Here is a 16,795-nt window from a genome sequence, read left to right on the forward strand (position 1 = left end):
TCTGCCCAAAGGCTAAATTTACACAGGTTTGTTACTAGGGTCCCAAATCCTGTCCCGAATTGACCGCACCATATAGATCAATGGTGCTGTTAGTTCAAATCATTAGAGCTGTGGTTGGGACTTACAACCACAATAAGGACTTTCATGCTGTTATGCACCGTCATGCAGTTTTATCAGAAACCAGTGCGGTTGTCTAATGGACTGTTAAAGTTAAAGGGGTACTCCGCCCCTAGACATCTTATCCCTTATACAAAGGATAGGGGATAGTATGTCTGATCGCTGGGGTCTGGGACCCTGCGATCTCTGTGCAGCACCCAGCGTTCATTTAGAACACTGGGGCTGGCGGTCCACTTTACAGCCACGCCCCCTTGTGATGTCACACCACGCCCCTTCAATGCAAGCCTATGGGAGGGGGCGTGGCGGCCGCCACGCCCCCCTCCCATAGAATTGCATTGAGGGGGTGTGGCATGACATCACGAGGGGCGTGGCCGTGCTGTCATGACCCCTTACCCCAAGTGTTCAGAACAAAATGTTCCGACCGCTGGGGCAACGGAGTGCCCCTTTAAACAGCAGTTCTATCTGCAAAACTAGTTGAGTAGCGGAACGTTGCGGACGCTAACAATTTTAAAACTAGATAGATTTGCGATAAAGTTGCACGATGGTGCAATCTTTTGTTACATCTCAGCTGCATCTAGGCGACCAATCCATGTCCCTTTATGACATGATTAAAGGGGTACCCCGGTGGAAAACGTTTTTTTTTGTTTTAAATCAACTGGTGCCAGAAAGTTAAACAGATTTGTAAATGACTTCTATAAAAAAAAAATCTTTACCCTTCCAGTATTTTTTAGCAGCTGTATGCTACAGAGGAAATTCTTTTCTTTTTGAATTTCTTTTTTGTCTTGTCCACAGTGCTCTCTGCTGACACCTCTGTCCGTATCAGGAACTGTCCAGAGCAGCATAGGGTTGCTATGGAGATTTTCTCCTGCTCTGGACAGTTCCTGATACGGGCCATCAGAGAGCAATGTGGACAAGGCAAAAAAAGAAATTCAAAAAGAAAAGAATTTCCTCTGTAGCATACAGCTGCTAAACAGTACTGGAAGGGTAAAGATTTTTTAATAGAAGTCATTTACAAATCTGTTTAACTTTCTGGCACCAGTTGATTGAAAAAAAAAATAATAATAAAAAAGATGTTTTCCACCGGAGTACTCCTTTAAGACGGTGACAATGAAGGCGCCTACTGAACGGCAGGCAGCAAGCGGAGGTCTATTAAACCATAAGGAATCAATAAAGTAATAGAATACCTCTTTATATATAAACTTAATACAAAAAGAAAACAAAACAAAAAAAAAAGACAAAACTGCCTGCGCTCACCTGTGGCACAGAGTGCAATGAAGGTCTGTGCATGCTTCCGGACCATGAGCAGTTTATCTTTAGATAATGGCAGCTTTCTCAATATATGTTCGATAAAGTCATGCGGGGTCACGGCAGCGAGGTTCCACTTCAATTTTCCTAGCACCACCAGCTCCCACTCCTGAGAAACAAAAAATAAAATAAAAAAAATGGTAAGTTATTTCCATTTCCCGTTTGTAGCACTATTTTCCTCCTGACATTTTTTCTTGGTTAGAAAGACAGGCAGCGTGAGGTCACCATTCTAGGCCGGCTTCAAGCAGCTGACCGCTACACGTGATACCTTTATAACCTGATCACACGGGTGTTTAGAGAAACGGGTGCGCCCATGTGCGCCCAACTGCTGTAGGCAGCAAATTTCATCTACGCACTGCCTTCTGGAAAAAACAAAAAGGGGCCAAGAGCAGGGGCTATATGGGAACATCAGTTGCACATTGGGATGTAGCGTTTGGCCATAGTGACATCATAACCTAAATCCAGTGCTTAATGAGTTATACCCTTATTAAGGCAGCAACACCATCATGTGCACCCCTCTCTAGCCAGCGGAATTTGTGTGTGCACCCCTCTCCAGCCAGCAGCATTTGTGTGTGCACCCCTCTACAGCCAGCAGCATTTGTGTGTGCACCCCTCTACAGCCAGCAGCATTTGTGTGTGCACCCCTCTACAGCCAGCAGCATTTGTGTGTGCACCCCTCTACAGCCAGCGGCATTTGTGTGTGCACCCCTCTACAGCCAGCAGCATTTGTGTGTGCACCCCTCTACAGCCAGCAGCATTTGTGTGTGCACCCCTCTACAGCCAGCAGCATTTGTGTGTGCACCCCTCTACAGCCAGCAGCATTTGTGTGTACACCCCTCTCCAGCCAGCGGCATTTGTGTGTACACCCCTCTCCAGCCAGCGGCATTTGTGTGCACCCCTCTCCAGCCAGCGGCATTTGTGTGTGCACCCCTTTCCAGCCAGCGGCATTTGTGTGTGCACCCCTCTCCAGCCAGCGGCATTTGTGTGTGCACCCCTCTCCACCCAGCAGCATTTGTGTGTGCACCCCTCTCCACCCAGCAGCATTTGTGTGCACACCCCTCTCCACCCAGCAGCATTTGTGTGCACACCCCTCTCCACCCAGCAGCATTTGTGTGTGCACCCCTTCAGTCAGCCGCACTTGTGCACCCACCCATTCTGCCAGCAGTGCTCAAGCGTACCCCCCTCCAGCTGGCAGTGCTCAAGTGCGCCCTTCTTCATCTGGCAGCAATTGTACATACCCCTCCCCAGTAGCCAATATTTGTGTGTACACCCTTAGATCTGGTGGCACCCGTGCGCGCACCCCTCTCCTTTACAGTCTATTGGAGTTACGGGAAGAGCCGAGCACACTTGCTGGAGCCTCCTGACTCTTCCTCTGCACAGTTATTTATTAAAATGATTAAAGCTCCTGGAAAATGCACACGAAGCACAAACACTTTTCTGTTTTGCAACTCGTGAACAGATAAAAATCAGATAGCTGTTTATATAGGTATAGCTTACTGCCACCGGCTCAGAGTAGCTGCAGTCCTAAGAGCTCCCGCACTCCGGCCCCATTACGGTCCGTTAGCAGGTGTTGGTTTTGACATGGAATTTGGCGCAGATTATGTGCAGAAATTTGCCTATTACACTCCAAATCCCCTGTATGTTAGTGGGGTTTTTGCTACCCCGCTCACATGCTATAAAAAATGAAGCAAGCTTCTCTCCCCGCTCGCTCTAGTGATCAGTCGGGGTCTAAACACCCAGGCACTGTGCCTCTCTCCCCGCTCGTTTTAGTGATCAGTCGGGGTCTGAACACCCAGACCCGATATGAGGAAAACATTTTAAACAATTTTATGAAAACTCAGGTACTTTTTAAAGCAAATATGTGACTGGTAGCCATGGACAACTGTAACACAATGGGCCACATCCACAAAACTGGCGCAGACAAAAAGTTGCCACTAACCAATCAGATTCCAGAATAGTTTTTTTTTTAAACTGATGTTCGAAAAAAGAAAGCCAAGGGCAGCCATTTAAAAAAATAAAATAAAAATAATCATTTTTTTTTTATTTCCAAAAATATCTATATTTCATTTTGGTTTATCCTCCTGTAGGAGATTTATGGGCAAGAGTGTTTCTTGAAGAAAGCAGTCATGTTTTTCCTATACAAGCCCATTGATATCCTGTGTCTATTGAAGGGGCTGTCTCATGACCCTATTAGGGAATATGGACATCAAAGAGAAAGGTCCGCCTCATGGGACACCGTGTACCACCAGCGGCTCCCATTCTGGCTGACTCAAGATGTCCCTGTATTACGTTCATCTAAGTGGCTGCCATGTAATACTACATTTGGCCTGCAGTGGCCACTGTTGGGAAATGCATGACTGACTGCAAACCGCAGGAAGCGATCAGCTGATCACCTAAGAAATTAATTTAAAAAGCAGATGAGACAACCCCCTTTAAATGGAAGGAGCCAGTCAGGGTTGGGCCATCTATTTTAGGGGCCACAATGGGCTGCCACTACAGTATATGTCCTCCTTAATACAATACTATATTAGGACCAAACTATCTTGCCTATATCTATCTATGATTTCCATATTTCAATATGAATATAGAAACCTCTTTAAAAGCATGGATAGATAGGTATACATATAAGCCATGCCAAAGAATGTTGCTAAATATTTTTTTTATAAATAATAATAATTATATATATATATATATATATATATATATATATATATATATTTAATATTAGATATTTTTTTTATTCAAAATTCTAAAAAGACTGAGAAAACATCCAATGTGCAATCCGATCTTGTTCCCATACTTGCCATATATCACACTTAAAATTGCCTAAATTAAAAGTATTCCCCAGGAAATTACATAAAATAAATAGACCATGCTAGCTGATGTCAAAAACATTAACTGTGCACAAATATAATATATATATATATATATATATATATATATTTTTTTTTTTTTTTTTTTAAATAGCTCTCAAACATTTGGAAAGCCATCCGCAAGTTTCTCTATAACCAAACTATGTGAGGTCATCATCATTTAAAAAAAAAAAAAAACATAAAAATTAAGAATAATTCTTTCCACCACTAGGTGTCAGTAGATACCACAGGAGGAAACAGCCAGTCACCATATCTGAAAGGACTTGTATGCCTCCCACATATATATGCTGCATATTAAAAAAAAATCTAAAAATTATTAAAACTTTTTTATTTTTTTTATAAAAAAAATATCAGCAGTGAACAAAATGTGTTCATTTTTGCATTGTATTACATTGCATAGCGTTTTGAGATTGTTCTATACATAGCAGAAAATAATATTATTTTAGTATTTAGAAATAAACATGTAGTGGGATATCCCAGCTGTGGCAAAACTAGAACTCCCAGCATACCCGGACAGCATGCTGGGAGTTGTAGTTTTGCCACAGATGGAGAGACACAGCTTGGGGATCGCTAAAGGATTTCAATTAAAAATGTGTTAAAAAAAATTATAAATATTTATAAATTTAAAAAAAATGGTTGAATTGTTTAAATACAGATACCTTTCCCATGGAAGAACACATTAGGCTGTAAAGATATAGTTTAGGAAACAGGGGCTGCTTACCAGCAGCTCTTGGGGTTTGATTGAATTGTCAGTGTATATGCAAAGTTTCTCTGCGGTTAATGGAATAGTCTCTTTGAGTTTGGAAGCTAAGAACATGCAGACAGCCCCCAGGAGTTGCAGATGGCATTTTCTGGTGGGAATAACAGCTAAAAACCTGTCCAGATAGTTCATTGCCAATGGGAATACTTCCTCTTCGCACTTTTGCTCCTCGCAGACCTGCAGAGAAAAAAATGGGGGGGAAAAATGGGGTAAATGTAGGAGGGAAAAAAAGAAAGAAAAAAAATGTGAAAAATTGAGTAAATGTAGGAGGGAAAAAAAGAAAGAAAAAAATGTGAAAAATGGGGGTAAATGTAGGAGAGAGAAAAAAGAAAGAAAAAAATGGGGGTAAATGTAGGAGAAAGAAAAAAGAAAGAAAAAAATGGGGGGGAAATGGGGTAAATGTAGGAGGGAAAAAAGAAAGAAAAAAAATGTGAAAAATGGGGGTAAATGTAGGAGAGAGAAAAAAGAAAGAAAAAAAATTGGGAAAATGGAGTAAATGTAGGAGGGGAGAAAAGAAAGAAAAATATGTGAAAAATGGGGGTAAATGTAGGAGAGAGAAAAAAGAAAGAAATAAATGGGGGTAAATGTAGGAGAAAGAAAAAAGAAAGAAAAAAATGGGAAAAATTTAGGTAAATGTAGAAGGGAAAAAAGAAAGAAAATAAAATGGGGGTAAATGTAGTAGAAAAAAAAAGAAAGAAAATAAAATGGGAAAAATGGGGTAAATGTAGAAGGGAAAAAAAGAAATGAAAATGGGGTTAAAAAGTGGGAAGGGGCAATGGGGGTAAATGTAGGTGGAAAATAAAATGGTGGAAAATGTAGGAGGAAAAAAAAAGAAAAAATGGGAAGGAAAAAGGGGGTTAAATTTAGTCAGGAAAATAGACATGTGGTGCATAGAGATAAAAAATAACATAAAATGATAAAAGAAATTAGAAAGAAATATAGAAGTCAAAATATTTACAAAAAGAAGAATTTTGAACAGACAGAGGGATAAGTAAAGGAAGCAAAATAGCAAAGGTATAAAATGGAAATAAAGAATAAGGGGCGATGGGGAGAGGGTGGGGGTAATGGGGTAAAGGGCAGAAAGTTTTGGGGTATTGGAATATTAGAAGAAATGAGAGGTAATTTGGGGAAGGGGTTTAAAGGAAAGGAATAAAGAAAATGGAGGAGATGTGGAGGAGAGAGGGAGGGACAGGGTTAACCAATGCATTTTATTATTGCATTATATTATAACATTTTTATTGAAAAGACCAAATTGGGGTGTGGGTGAGGGGGTGTCAGGGCTGCACATCCCCCCCGTCCATGAGGCAGAGAGAGGAGCCATAGATTCAGGTCACACTCCACCCCACACAACTGGGACAATTTCTGATTTCGTCATTTTTTCAAAAAATATTTAAAAATACTTAAAAAATACCCAGGCGCCCGCTTTTTGCGGATATGTCAAGCTCAGACCCCCCTGTATCATTCCCGACAATTCTGGGGAGGCTGACCACACGTTTTGGGGCTCAAAACCATCGACGAAAGGGGTGCAGGAGGTCCCAGGACTGAGGAGAGCATGGCTGCCTGAGGAGAGAGGAGGAGGGGGGGGGGCGCTGGGATCGTTCTGGGGCTGGGCTGGAGACTTTCAGGGGGGCATATAGGGGACTATCGGGGGGGGGGGACCCTAAAAGGATTCAACCTATAATCAAGAGATACCGATCAGATACCGAACTTGCAACCTCCACTCCACCCAGGACACATCACATCGCATCGCTTTCTAGTAACCAACATTTATACAGCAGCCCCCCACATTGCTTTACAGACACCCCATAGTCTTTAGCCATCAACCCTTCAAGCCCCGGAATTTATACATTTATACATTTAACCCTTCTCCTGCACTCACACTTCTATACAGACAGACAGCAGAGCACCCCCCCCCCTGTATACCTATGACACCACCACATTGTTAACAAAAAAGACCCCCTACATATATCTATAGACAGTATATATATATATATATATATATATATATATATATATATATATCCCTTTAACTTCCAAAGTGCCACATCCATGCAACGACAAATAAGGGTCAATTAACGCATGTTTAATAAAGCTGGGGGGGGGGGGGGGGGGGTACAGGGGGCCATGCGACTTATTTGAGCACAGTAAAAGCACAGAAAAGTCGCATGGCTCCCTGTCACCCTCCCCCAATACTTCCAGGAATTGATAGAGTTAATATGACATTGCAAAAACTGAAACCTAGACAGACCCCACCACCCCCCACCAGGCAAACAAGGGGGTGACCACCAAAAGAGCAAGGGGGGGAGAGATCTCCCTTCTTATAACCAAAGATCAAACATGGCGCTAAAGTGTGCATGCAGTGTGCATACGTGGGCACAGACCCCCCAACATACAGCACAACCAGCTGCTCACTGCACCCCCAAAAGAAGCAAAAGTCTGGCTAAAAGCAATGCAAAAGTCCAGTGCAACACGTGTCAGTGCAACTGTATATATAATGCAAAAACCCCAGTGCAATCCTATAAGTATATATATATATATATACAGACCAGCTGTGTCTCCTGCATATATTACTTTATATATTATTCACTGTATAGCAGTGCTTCCCAACCAGGGAGCCTCCAGCTGTTTCAAAACTAAAACTCAATGTATAGCAGTGCTTCCCAACCAGGGAGCCTCCAGCTGTTGCAAAACTACAAGTCACTGTATATAGCAGTGCTTCCCAAACCGGGTGCCTCCAGCTGTTGCAAAACCAAAACTCACTGTATATAGCAGTGCTTCCCAAACAGGGTGCCTCCAGATGTTGCAAAACTAAAACTCACTGTATAGCATTGCTTCCCAAACAGGGTGCTCCAGCTGTTGCAAAACTAAAACTCACTGTATAGCAGTGCTTCCCAAACAACTGTATAGCAGTGCTTCCCAAACCGGGTGCCTCCAGCTGTTGCAAAACTAAAACTCACTGTATAGCATTGCTTCCCAAACAGGGTGCCTCCAGCTTTTGCAAAACTACCGTACAAGTCACTGTATATAGCAGTGCTTCCCAACCTGGGTATCTCCAGCTGTTGCAAAACTACAAGCCACTGTATAGCATTGCTTCCAAACCAAGGTACCTCCAGCTGTTGCAAAACTAAAACTCACTGTCTATAGCAGTGCTTCCCAACCAGGGTGCCTCCAGCTGTTGCAAAACTACAAGTCACTGTATAGCAGTGCTTCCCAACCAGGGTGCCTCCAACTGTTGCAGAACTACAACTCCCAGCAACAGCTGGAGGCACCCTGGTTGAAAAAACACTGTCATATGTCTTGTGGAGGGGGGGGGGGGGGTTGTCTATAGATTCCAAATTAGTTTGGCATTGTGACTCCACCAACCTCCAGCATCCAGGTGGCCACCATCTTCCTCATGAAGGGCTGGATGTCCTTCTGGACACACTTGAAGTAGGAACATTGGGGCAGATACCTCTCCTCCACTGTAAGAAGGTTCTGCAGGACCCGGTCATCTAAGAGCAACGTGGGGTCAGTCTGAGCCCTGCGGACAGCATCCACCTCTGAGCACAGCAGCTCCATGTGTTTTACAATCACTTCAATCTTGTAAATATCCAGTGGGTGCAAATGCAAATGCAAAAGCAAAAAAAATAAGTATAATAAAAAAAAAAAAAAAAAATCAGCAGCAGCAGCAGAAAAGCAGGAGAGGCTGGGGGTGCTTGCTGGTTGCAGTGCACAGGGGTCTGTCTGTGTTCCCAGGCTCCCAGCTTGCTGCACAGTGACGCAGCTTGCACTAGGGCTGGCCCAGGCACTTGGTGTTATTATGTAGAACAGCAGCTGGCCAGACTTTTTAAGTTCTTTTTTTTTTTTTTTTTTTTTCCTCCTCTCCCCACTCCTAGCTAGCAAGAAAGCAGGAGGCCCTAGTTCAGGGCACACATGACAGCTCTCCTCATGGGCCCTCCACCTCCAGGCTGCTTAGGAAAAATCTAGGGAATTAAGTCACTTGGATGTGTTATCAAGTGCAGGCAACAAAAAAAAAAAAAAAAAAAAAGAAGAAGAAGAAAAAAAAAAAATGCTTGTCAGAGGTGCACAGGCTTATAAAGCCTCTGCAAGGGAAGGGGGTGTAGCTGAAAGGAGGAGGAAGGGGGTGGAAGCAGCTGCTCAGTGCACAGGCTGCAGGATCCTAGTATATATATATATATATATATATATATATATATATATATATATGCCCTTGTTTTCCAACCAGGGTGCCTCCAGCTGTTGCAAAACTACAACTCCCAGCATGCCCGGACAGCCTTCGGCTGTCCGGGCATGCTGGGAGTTGTAGTTTTGCAACAGCTGGAGGTACCCTGGTTGGGAAACACTGGTATATGCTGATGCAAACTCTGCTCCCGGACCGGTGGCTCTCCAGCTGTTGCAACACTACAACTCCCATCATGCCCTGACAACATGCGCAGCCAGCTATAGGTGTAGATATGATTAAGGAAAGTGTTTCCCCCAATCTATGGCTCTCCAGCTGTTGCAACACTACAACTCCCATCATGCCCGGACAATAAGCGCAGTTAGCTATAGGTGTAGATACTATTTAGGGCAATGTTCTGCACTCTGTGGCTCTCCAGCTGTTGCAACACTACAACTCCCATCATGCCCTGACAACATGCGCAGCCAGCTATAGGTGTAGATATGATTAAGGAAAGTGTTTCCCCCAATCTATGGCTCTCCAGCTGTTGCAACACTACAACTCCCATCATGCCCGGACAATAAGCACAGTTAGCTATAGGTGTAGATACTATTTAGGGCAATGTTCTGCACTCTGTGGCTCTCCAGCTGTTGCAACACTACAACTCCCATCATGCCCTGACAACATGCGCAGCCAGCTATAGGTGGAGATATGACCTAGGACCGTGTTCTCCACTCTGTGGCTCTCCAGCTGTTGCAAACACTACAACGCCCAGCATCCTGGGGGAAGGTGGGGGTTGTGGTGTTGCAACAGCTGGAGAGTCGCAGAGTGGAGAACACTGTCCTAGGTCATATCTTCACCTATAGCTGGCTGCGCATGTTATTAGGGCATGATGGGAGTTGTAGTGATGCAACAGCTGGAGAGCCATAGGTTGCAGAACATTGCCCTAAATAGTATTTACACCTATAGGTAACTGTGCTTATTGTCAGGGCATGATGGGAGTTGTAGTGTTGCAACAGCTGGAGAGCCATAGATTGGGGGAAACACTGTCCTTAATCATATCTACACCTATAGCTAGAGGTACATAAATATGATGATATTCTCAGGGCATGATGGGAGTTGTAGTGTTGCAACAGCTGGAGAGCCATAGATTGGGGGAAACACTTTCCTTAATCATATCTACAACCTATAGCTGGCTGCGCATGTTGTCAGGGCATGATGGGAGTTGTAGTGTTGCAACAGCTGGAGAGTCATAGGTTGCAGAACATTGCCCCTAGTATCTACACCTATAGCTAACTGTGCTTATTGTCAGGGCATGATGGGAGTTGTAGTTTTGCAACAGCTGCAGGTACCCTGGTTTGGAAACACTGGTATATGCTGATGGATACTCTGCTCCCAGACTGGTGGCTCTCCAGCTGTTGCAAACACTACAACGCCCAGCATCCGGTGCATGGTGGGGGTTGTGGTGTTTGCAACAGCTGGAGAGCCACAGAGTGGAAAACACTGTCCTAGGTCATATCTACACCTATAGCTGGCTGCGCATGTTGTCAGGGCATGATGGGAGTTGTAGTGTTGCAACAGCTGGAAAGCCATAGGTTGGGGGAAATACTGTCCTTAATCATATCTACACCTATAACTAGAGGTGCATAAATATGATGATATTCTCAGGGCATGATGGGAGTTGTAGTGATGCAACAGCTGGAGAGCCATAGGTTGCAGAACATTGCCCTAAATAGTATTTACACCTATAGCTAACTGTGCTTATTGTAAGGGCATGATGGGAGTTGTAGTGCTCCAACAGCTGGAGAGCCATAGGTTGAAGAACCCTGTTCTACATCATATCTACACCTATAGCTGGCTGTGCATGTTGTCATGGCATCATGGGAGTTGTAGTGTTGCAACAGCTGGAGAGCCGCAGAGTGGAGAACACTGTCCTACATCATACCTACACATATAGCTAACTGTGCATGTTGTTGGGGCATGATGGGAATTGTAGTGATGCAACAGCTGGAGAGCCATAGGTTGCAGAACATTGCCCTAAATAGTATCTACACCTATAGCTAACTGTGCTTATTGTCAGGACATGATGGGAGTTGTAGTGTTGCAAGAGTCACAGCTGGAGAGTCGCAGAGTGGAGAACACTGTCCTAGGTCATACCTACACCTATAGCTGGCTGCGCATGTTGTCAAGGCATGCTGGGAGTTGTAGTTTTGCAACAGCTGGAGACACACTGTTTGGAAATCACTGATCTACACCAACAGCTTACTGTACATATTGTCAAGGCATGATGGAGGTTGTAGTAATGCAACAATTGGGGAGCCACAGGTTGGGGGTACACTGTCCTAAATAATATATATACTTATAGCTATTTTGGGGGGGAATAGCCGGCACCAGTAGCATGTGTCTGCCTAAGATGTCATCCAGGTCTGGTTGCTGTTAGGAATAATTCCTAGAATATTTGGCAGTGACGGTCACCGCTATCTTTTATTGCAGCCCATGTTCAGACTGATAGCAATTTCGAGCAAATTTTTGGGTCATTTTTTTTTTCCTCCCCCCCCCCCCCAGTGTTTTCCAACCAGGGTGCCTCCAGCTGTTGCAAAACTACAACTCCCAGCATGCCCGGACAGCCAAAGGCTGTCCGGGCATGCTGGGAGTTGTAGCTTTGCAACAGCTTGAGGCACCCGCTGGTTGGAAAACACTGAACCAGGCAGACATGCCATGCAGGATCTTAGGAAAAGTTGGGTGGACAGCCCATACACATCTTATTACAACGCTTTTGTTGGTGTCGCCCAGCTTGACGAAAAAGCAATTCAGGAGAATGGGGGGAGAAAATGGAGGCTACAGGTGGAGTACACAGACAAGAAATAAAAAAATAATAAATTACAATTTTTTTAATTCATTTTTTTATAATAAATGGACGTGTTTTGAGAGCCATCCGATCTCTTCATCATGACCAAGCTCCCAGGAACAGATATAAATAACACCAAAGGGGTATAGCGCAGCATATTTATATCCATAGTCACAGACCCGAAACAGATTACGGGAACAAGGTCGGAAGAAGTGGACGCTCGGCGCGTTCTCTCCTGGCTCTGTGTCACGTGACCTGGACGGATTTACAGTGTAAGTCTATGGAGCATGCGGCTGCTGCGCAGCTCCCTCCCGGCTCGTTCTCACCATCAGCTGGAGTCTGAACACTCAGACCCCGACTAATAAAAACTTTTCACGTATCCCCAGGTATGTCAATTTTTTTTTAATCTATTGACTAGTGTTGAGCACGAATATTTGTAATGCGAAATTTTATCGCAAATATCAGCGCAATTTAGAATATAACATTATATATTCATATTGACGAATATTCTTTTTATTTTTTGTTTGGTTTTCACTTGTGAATTTTTTTGCAAATTTTTATATGAATTTTCCATGGAGAAAAAGTGAACGAACATAGCGAATTTGCCAATTTCGCAAACATGGGACGAATGATCGGCAATATATATACGCAAAATATCGCAAATTCGAATATGGCCCCTGCCGCTCATCACTTTATTGACAGGCGCGCTTTAAAACTGCTCAGGGTGTGGGTGAAAAATGAAGAAACAGGTACTCACCTGCTGTTGATCCCCTGCCGGTGCCAAATTAGTGGTGTCAGTCCCTGTATCACTAGCCAGTCGAGGCCAGTCACTAGCCACAGCGGTGACCCGTCTCGGCCATAGGCTGAGCTTACATTTCCAATGTAATGGGATGGAGAAGAGAAAGTGCTGACTGTGTGAACCGAAAACGTGGCACCAACGGAGGATCAGCAGTGGGTGAGTACCAGTGATTTTTTTTTTCACCCATTCCTTGAGCATGTTTAAAAGGAGGAACATATGTTCTGGATACCCCTTTAACAATCCAGTCACATTTTTAGAATCAACAGTAGCCCTATAGACTCTATCTATCTATCTAATATATATATATATATATATATATATATATATATATATATATATATATATATACTGATGTGGCCGCTATTTTGTCAGTCAAGGCACCTAGAGTCTATTTACAGTGATACTTCTACCACTACTTAAAAGGGGTTAGAAGAACATAGCTGCATTTATCAGTACAACAGCGCCACATCTGTCCTCAGGCTGTATGTGGTATTACAACTGGGCTCCGCACACAAACTGAATGCATAAGTGGTGCTGCCATTGGCTGTCCGGGCATGCAGAGAGTTGTAGTTTTGCAACAGCTGAAGGAACCTTTGTTGGAAGACACTGAACCAGGCACAGATATGCCATTCAGTATCCCAGAAAAGTCGGATGGACATCTTATGACAACGCATTCATTGGTGTCACCCAGCTTTCCTTACAACGATAAAGAAGCCGAACCAGAAGAATCAGAATGCTACGGGAGAATTCTAGACAAGAGATATAAAATAATACATGACAATGAATTATTTAATTAATTGATTTATTTTACAATAAATGGACAACGCGTTTCGAGAGCCACCTGCTCCTTTCATCATGACCCAGCTTTCCCAGGAACAGATATAAAAAAAAAACATATATATATATATATATATAAGATTTTTAATTTTTTTTTCTCTTAATGGTATATGCACGTAAAGTGTTAAAAAAAAAATAGCTGATAGCATTATGAGACTACAGTCCAACCAGCGACACCCTGAATTATCAGCGCATATTTGTACAGCAGGTGTGTAGATTTTTTGTTAGGTCTAAACATGTTCCTGTAAAAGCCGAACCGACACACGTTGGCATACCGGGACGTTTCCTCAGAGTGAACCCCTATCCTTAAAAAAAAATTTTTTTTACATTTTTTTTTTAATTGCCACTCTGCTCCCTATACTGCGAGGAGCTGCATACAGTGTAAATATCACTTTAAGTGTGAGAAAGAGTTTAGCTTGCCGTTCACTCCCCCTGCTGTATTTGCATAGCCAATAGTTGTAGTGTGCTTGCTACTGCGCGATGATTGTTACTGGGCAGATTTTTTTTTTTTTTTTTGGGAGAAAAGCTTCCTCTCTATATCAACTAAGAAGGCGGAAAAAAAAAACTTGCTGACTATCAGTTGGGCAATGCATTAGTTAAACGCTTTACAGGTTAGGGTAAAAAATAAAGCCAAAAAGAATGCAAGGATTGTGGCAGCGACACCCGGATGCCAGCTGACTGACAGTTACGAAGTCGGGTGGGCACTTTCTGCATAATAAAAAAAATAAGTGAATTTTTTTAAATTATTTATATTTAATATTTTTTTTTAATTAAAATGTCATTTTTGAATTATTATTAGTATTATTATTAATAATAAGAATAATATATTTTTAATTTACTTTTTTTTTATTTTTATATATATATATATATATATATATATATATATATATATATATATGTAGGGTAGGCGGGCGGTCACCCGACTTGCATATATGTGAATTTAATTGAATTTTTTTTTTTTTTTTAGCTTTTTTTTTTAATTGCAAAAAGAAAAACTTTATTAGTATCAGGTGACAGGAACAGCAACTCTGCAAAGCGTTAACCCTTACACAGCCGGCCCGTCAGCCACGTTTCCCATCATTAAAAAAGACAGAACCTACTTATTCACGCCCCCCCCCCAATACACTCCTTTTCCCATTTAGGAAGAAATGCAATGAACTTAGACCTACTCAAGCAGCATGCTCCTTTTACTAAAATGCTCTCAAGTTCCCAATTAATTTCCTTGTTCCTATTGCCTCACTGATCCCATATACAAGGACTAGGTTTGTTTAACACTTCAGTGCAGAAACACTATTGTACTGGAGAACATCTTAAGTGCGCTTTATAGTTACAGCGTGTATCGATTTTTATTTTATTTATTTATTTATTTTTATTTTTTATTTTTAGTAATTTATATTGCATTTATTACATTTCTGAACGTTCTAAAATGACGTCATTATTTATAAATAATATTTTCTAAATAAATACATTTATAAATAAGATATATATCTATACATACATTTCATAATAATAATAAACATAATACGATGATCAAAAATTGTAAGCAAATTGTAAAAAAGAAAAATGAAACAGGAGTTGTGACGTTCTTTCTTATGAATAATACAATTCGGTAATAACTTCTGGTGGGCGCCTATAGGGTGATGTCTATGAGGAGCTAAACTGTCATGGACAGGGCAACAAATGGGTTATAAATGATTTATCAGCCCCCTATGGGCGGTGCCTGATGATTATTAGGAATGTAGGCAACAGATGTGTTATCAGTTGGGTCCTTTGCTTCATCCTCCAGATGTTCAATACAAAATAAAAAAATAAAAAAAAATAGAATAAAAAAAAAAATCCTATAGGATTAATTATTTCAGCCCTGAGGCTCACACGTTCTTTGACGAATTATCCAACAAAGCCAATTGTCCAATTACATTTCGACCTAACAAACTTCTTTGTTTTATGTGATCTAACGCAGGGTAATATTCATCTTTTCTCCAGAAACAAAACAAAAAAAACCAAAAAAAAAACCTCCCCATTCACAAGCTTCCCCTTTCCTGGGTGTGATTAGACGACTGCTTTCTGGGTGGCAAAAAAAGGTCTGATCTCTTCACGGATATCCAGAACCCAACTCGTTGCCAAATTACCAAGAAGATGTGTAGTGACCCTGAATAACAGGCAGATCCCATATTATCTAAAGGCATGAGTTGAATAAACACACCTACCTTCCTTCTTCCCAACCTCCTGAAGGCCTTCATTATAATTTAGATCTTCTGCAACTCAATAGGACTCGAAGATATGTGTTTGAAGTCTGAGCTAGCTGACTACCAAATTCCACTGGATTATAGTCAGAAATTTCGGGATCTTTAGAAAAAATAGCTTTTTAAAAAAAAAATTATTTATTTTTTATTTTTCTAACACATCAAATAGGACCCCTTTAAATAACCGACAAAAAAAAAATAGACGTCTGTAGCTAAAACATAACTGCAATATCTATTTATAACGTCTAACTGTTGTTGTTTCAAGTATTACAAAAAAAATGTCCTTACTTTTTTACTTTTTTTTTTTAATTTTAATTAAAAAGTAGGAAACTTGGTGGTCTGATGTAAGGGTACTTAATTTTCATAGCTTGTTCACCCTTGGGAAAGGAGGGGAAAAAAAAGGTAAAAAACAAACATAAAGAGACTGGCACTTTAATGAGGTCTGTTTGAAGGAGATTCAGTCCTGTTAAAGCAGACTGCTGTAAGTTTATTTCCTTCCTTTAATCGCAAACTTTCACTTTGTGCAACTTCCCCCCACAACATTTAACTCCTTCCACGCCTGGGCTCCCTCTCTGGCAACAATGCTGCCTTTAAACATTTTTTAGATTCCTTTGACATGAAAACCAAGTTCTACCTACCTCCACTCCACTTCCTGCCCTGTGGTTCAATTTTTTCTTTTTCTTTTTTTTGTTGTTGTTTTTTTTGTCTTTTTTTTTATCTTTTTTTGCTTTTTTATATTCAACATAGATGTGCTTCATCAAATAAGTACGAATACATATGGAAAACCCCTAGTCTTGGTTTGATTTATCGTTTTGATGTCTTTACATCTAGATTTTGCTGAAAATGGGTGTAAA

General features: G+C 41.7%; 1 protein-coding gene across 7 annotated transcripts in view; it reads right to left on the reverse strand.

Moving 5' to 3' along the window:
* CCND2 (cyclin D2) overlaps positions 1-16,795 on the reverse strand; it is a 648,494-nt gene that overhangs the window by 43,649 nt on the left and 588,050 nt on the right. For 5 of the 7 annotated variants that reach the window (XM_056517253.1, XM_056517257.1, XM_056517256.1 and 2 more), the window contains 2 exons: positions 5,017-5,232; positions 1,372-1,531 (listed from right to left, as the gene is read on the reverse strand). In XM_056517253.1, coding sequence (XP_056373228.1) covers positions 1,372-1,531; positions 5,017-5,232 — 376 coding nt within the window. Of the gene's footprint in view, positions 1-1,371; positions 1,532-5,016; positions 5,233-6,466; positions 6,619-8,418; positions 8,980-16,795 lie in introns of those variants that run through there. The other 2 variants (XM_056517258.1, XM_056517251.1) reach the window with 2 other exon arrangements.

This window comes from Hyla sarda, chromosome 4, assembly GCF_029499605.1.
Source record: "Hyla sarda isolate aHylSar1 chromosome 4, aHylSar1.hap1, whole genome shotgun sequence".
Lineage (NCBI taxonomy): Eukaryota > Metazoa > Chordata > Amphibia > Anura > Hylidae > Hyla > Hyla sarda.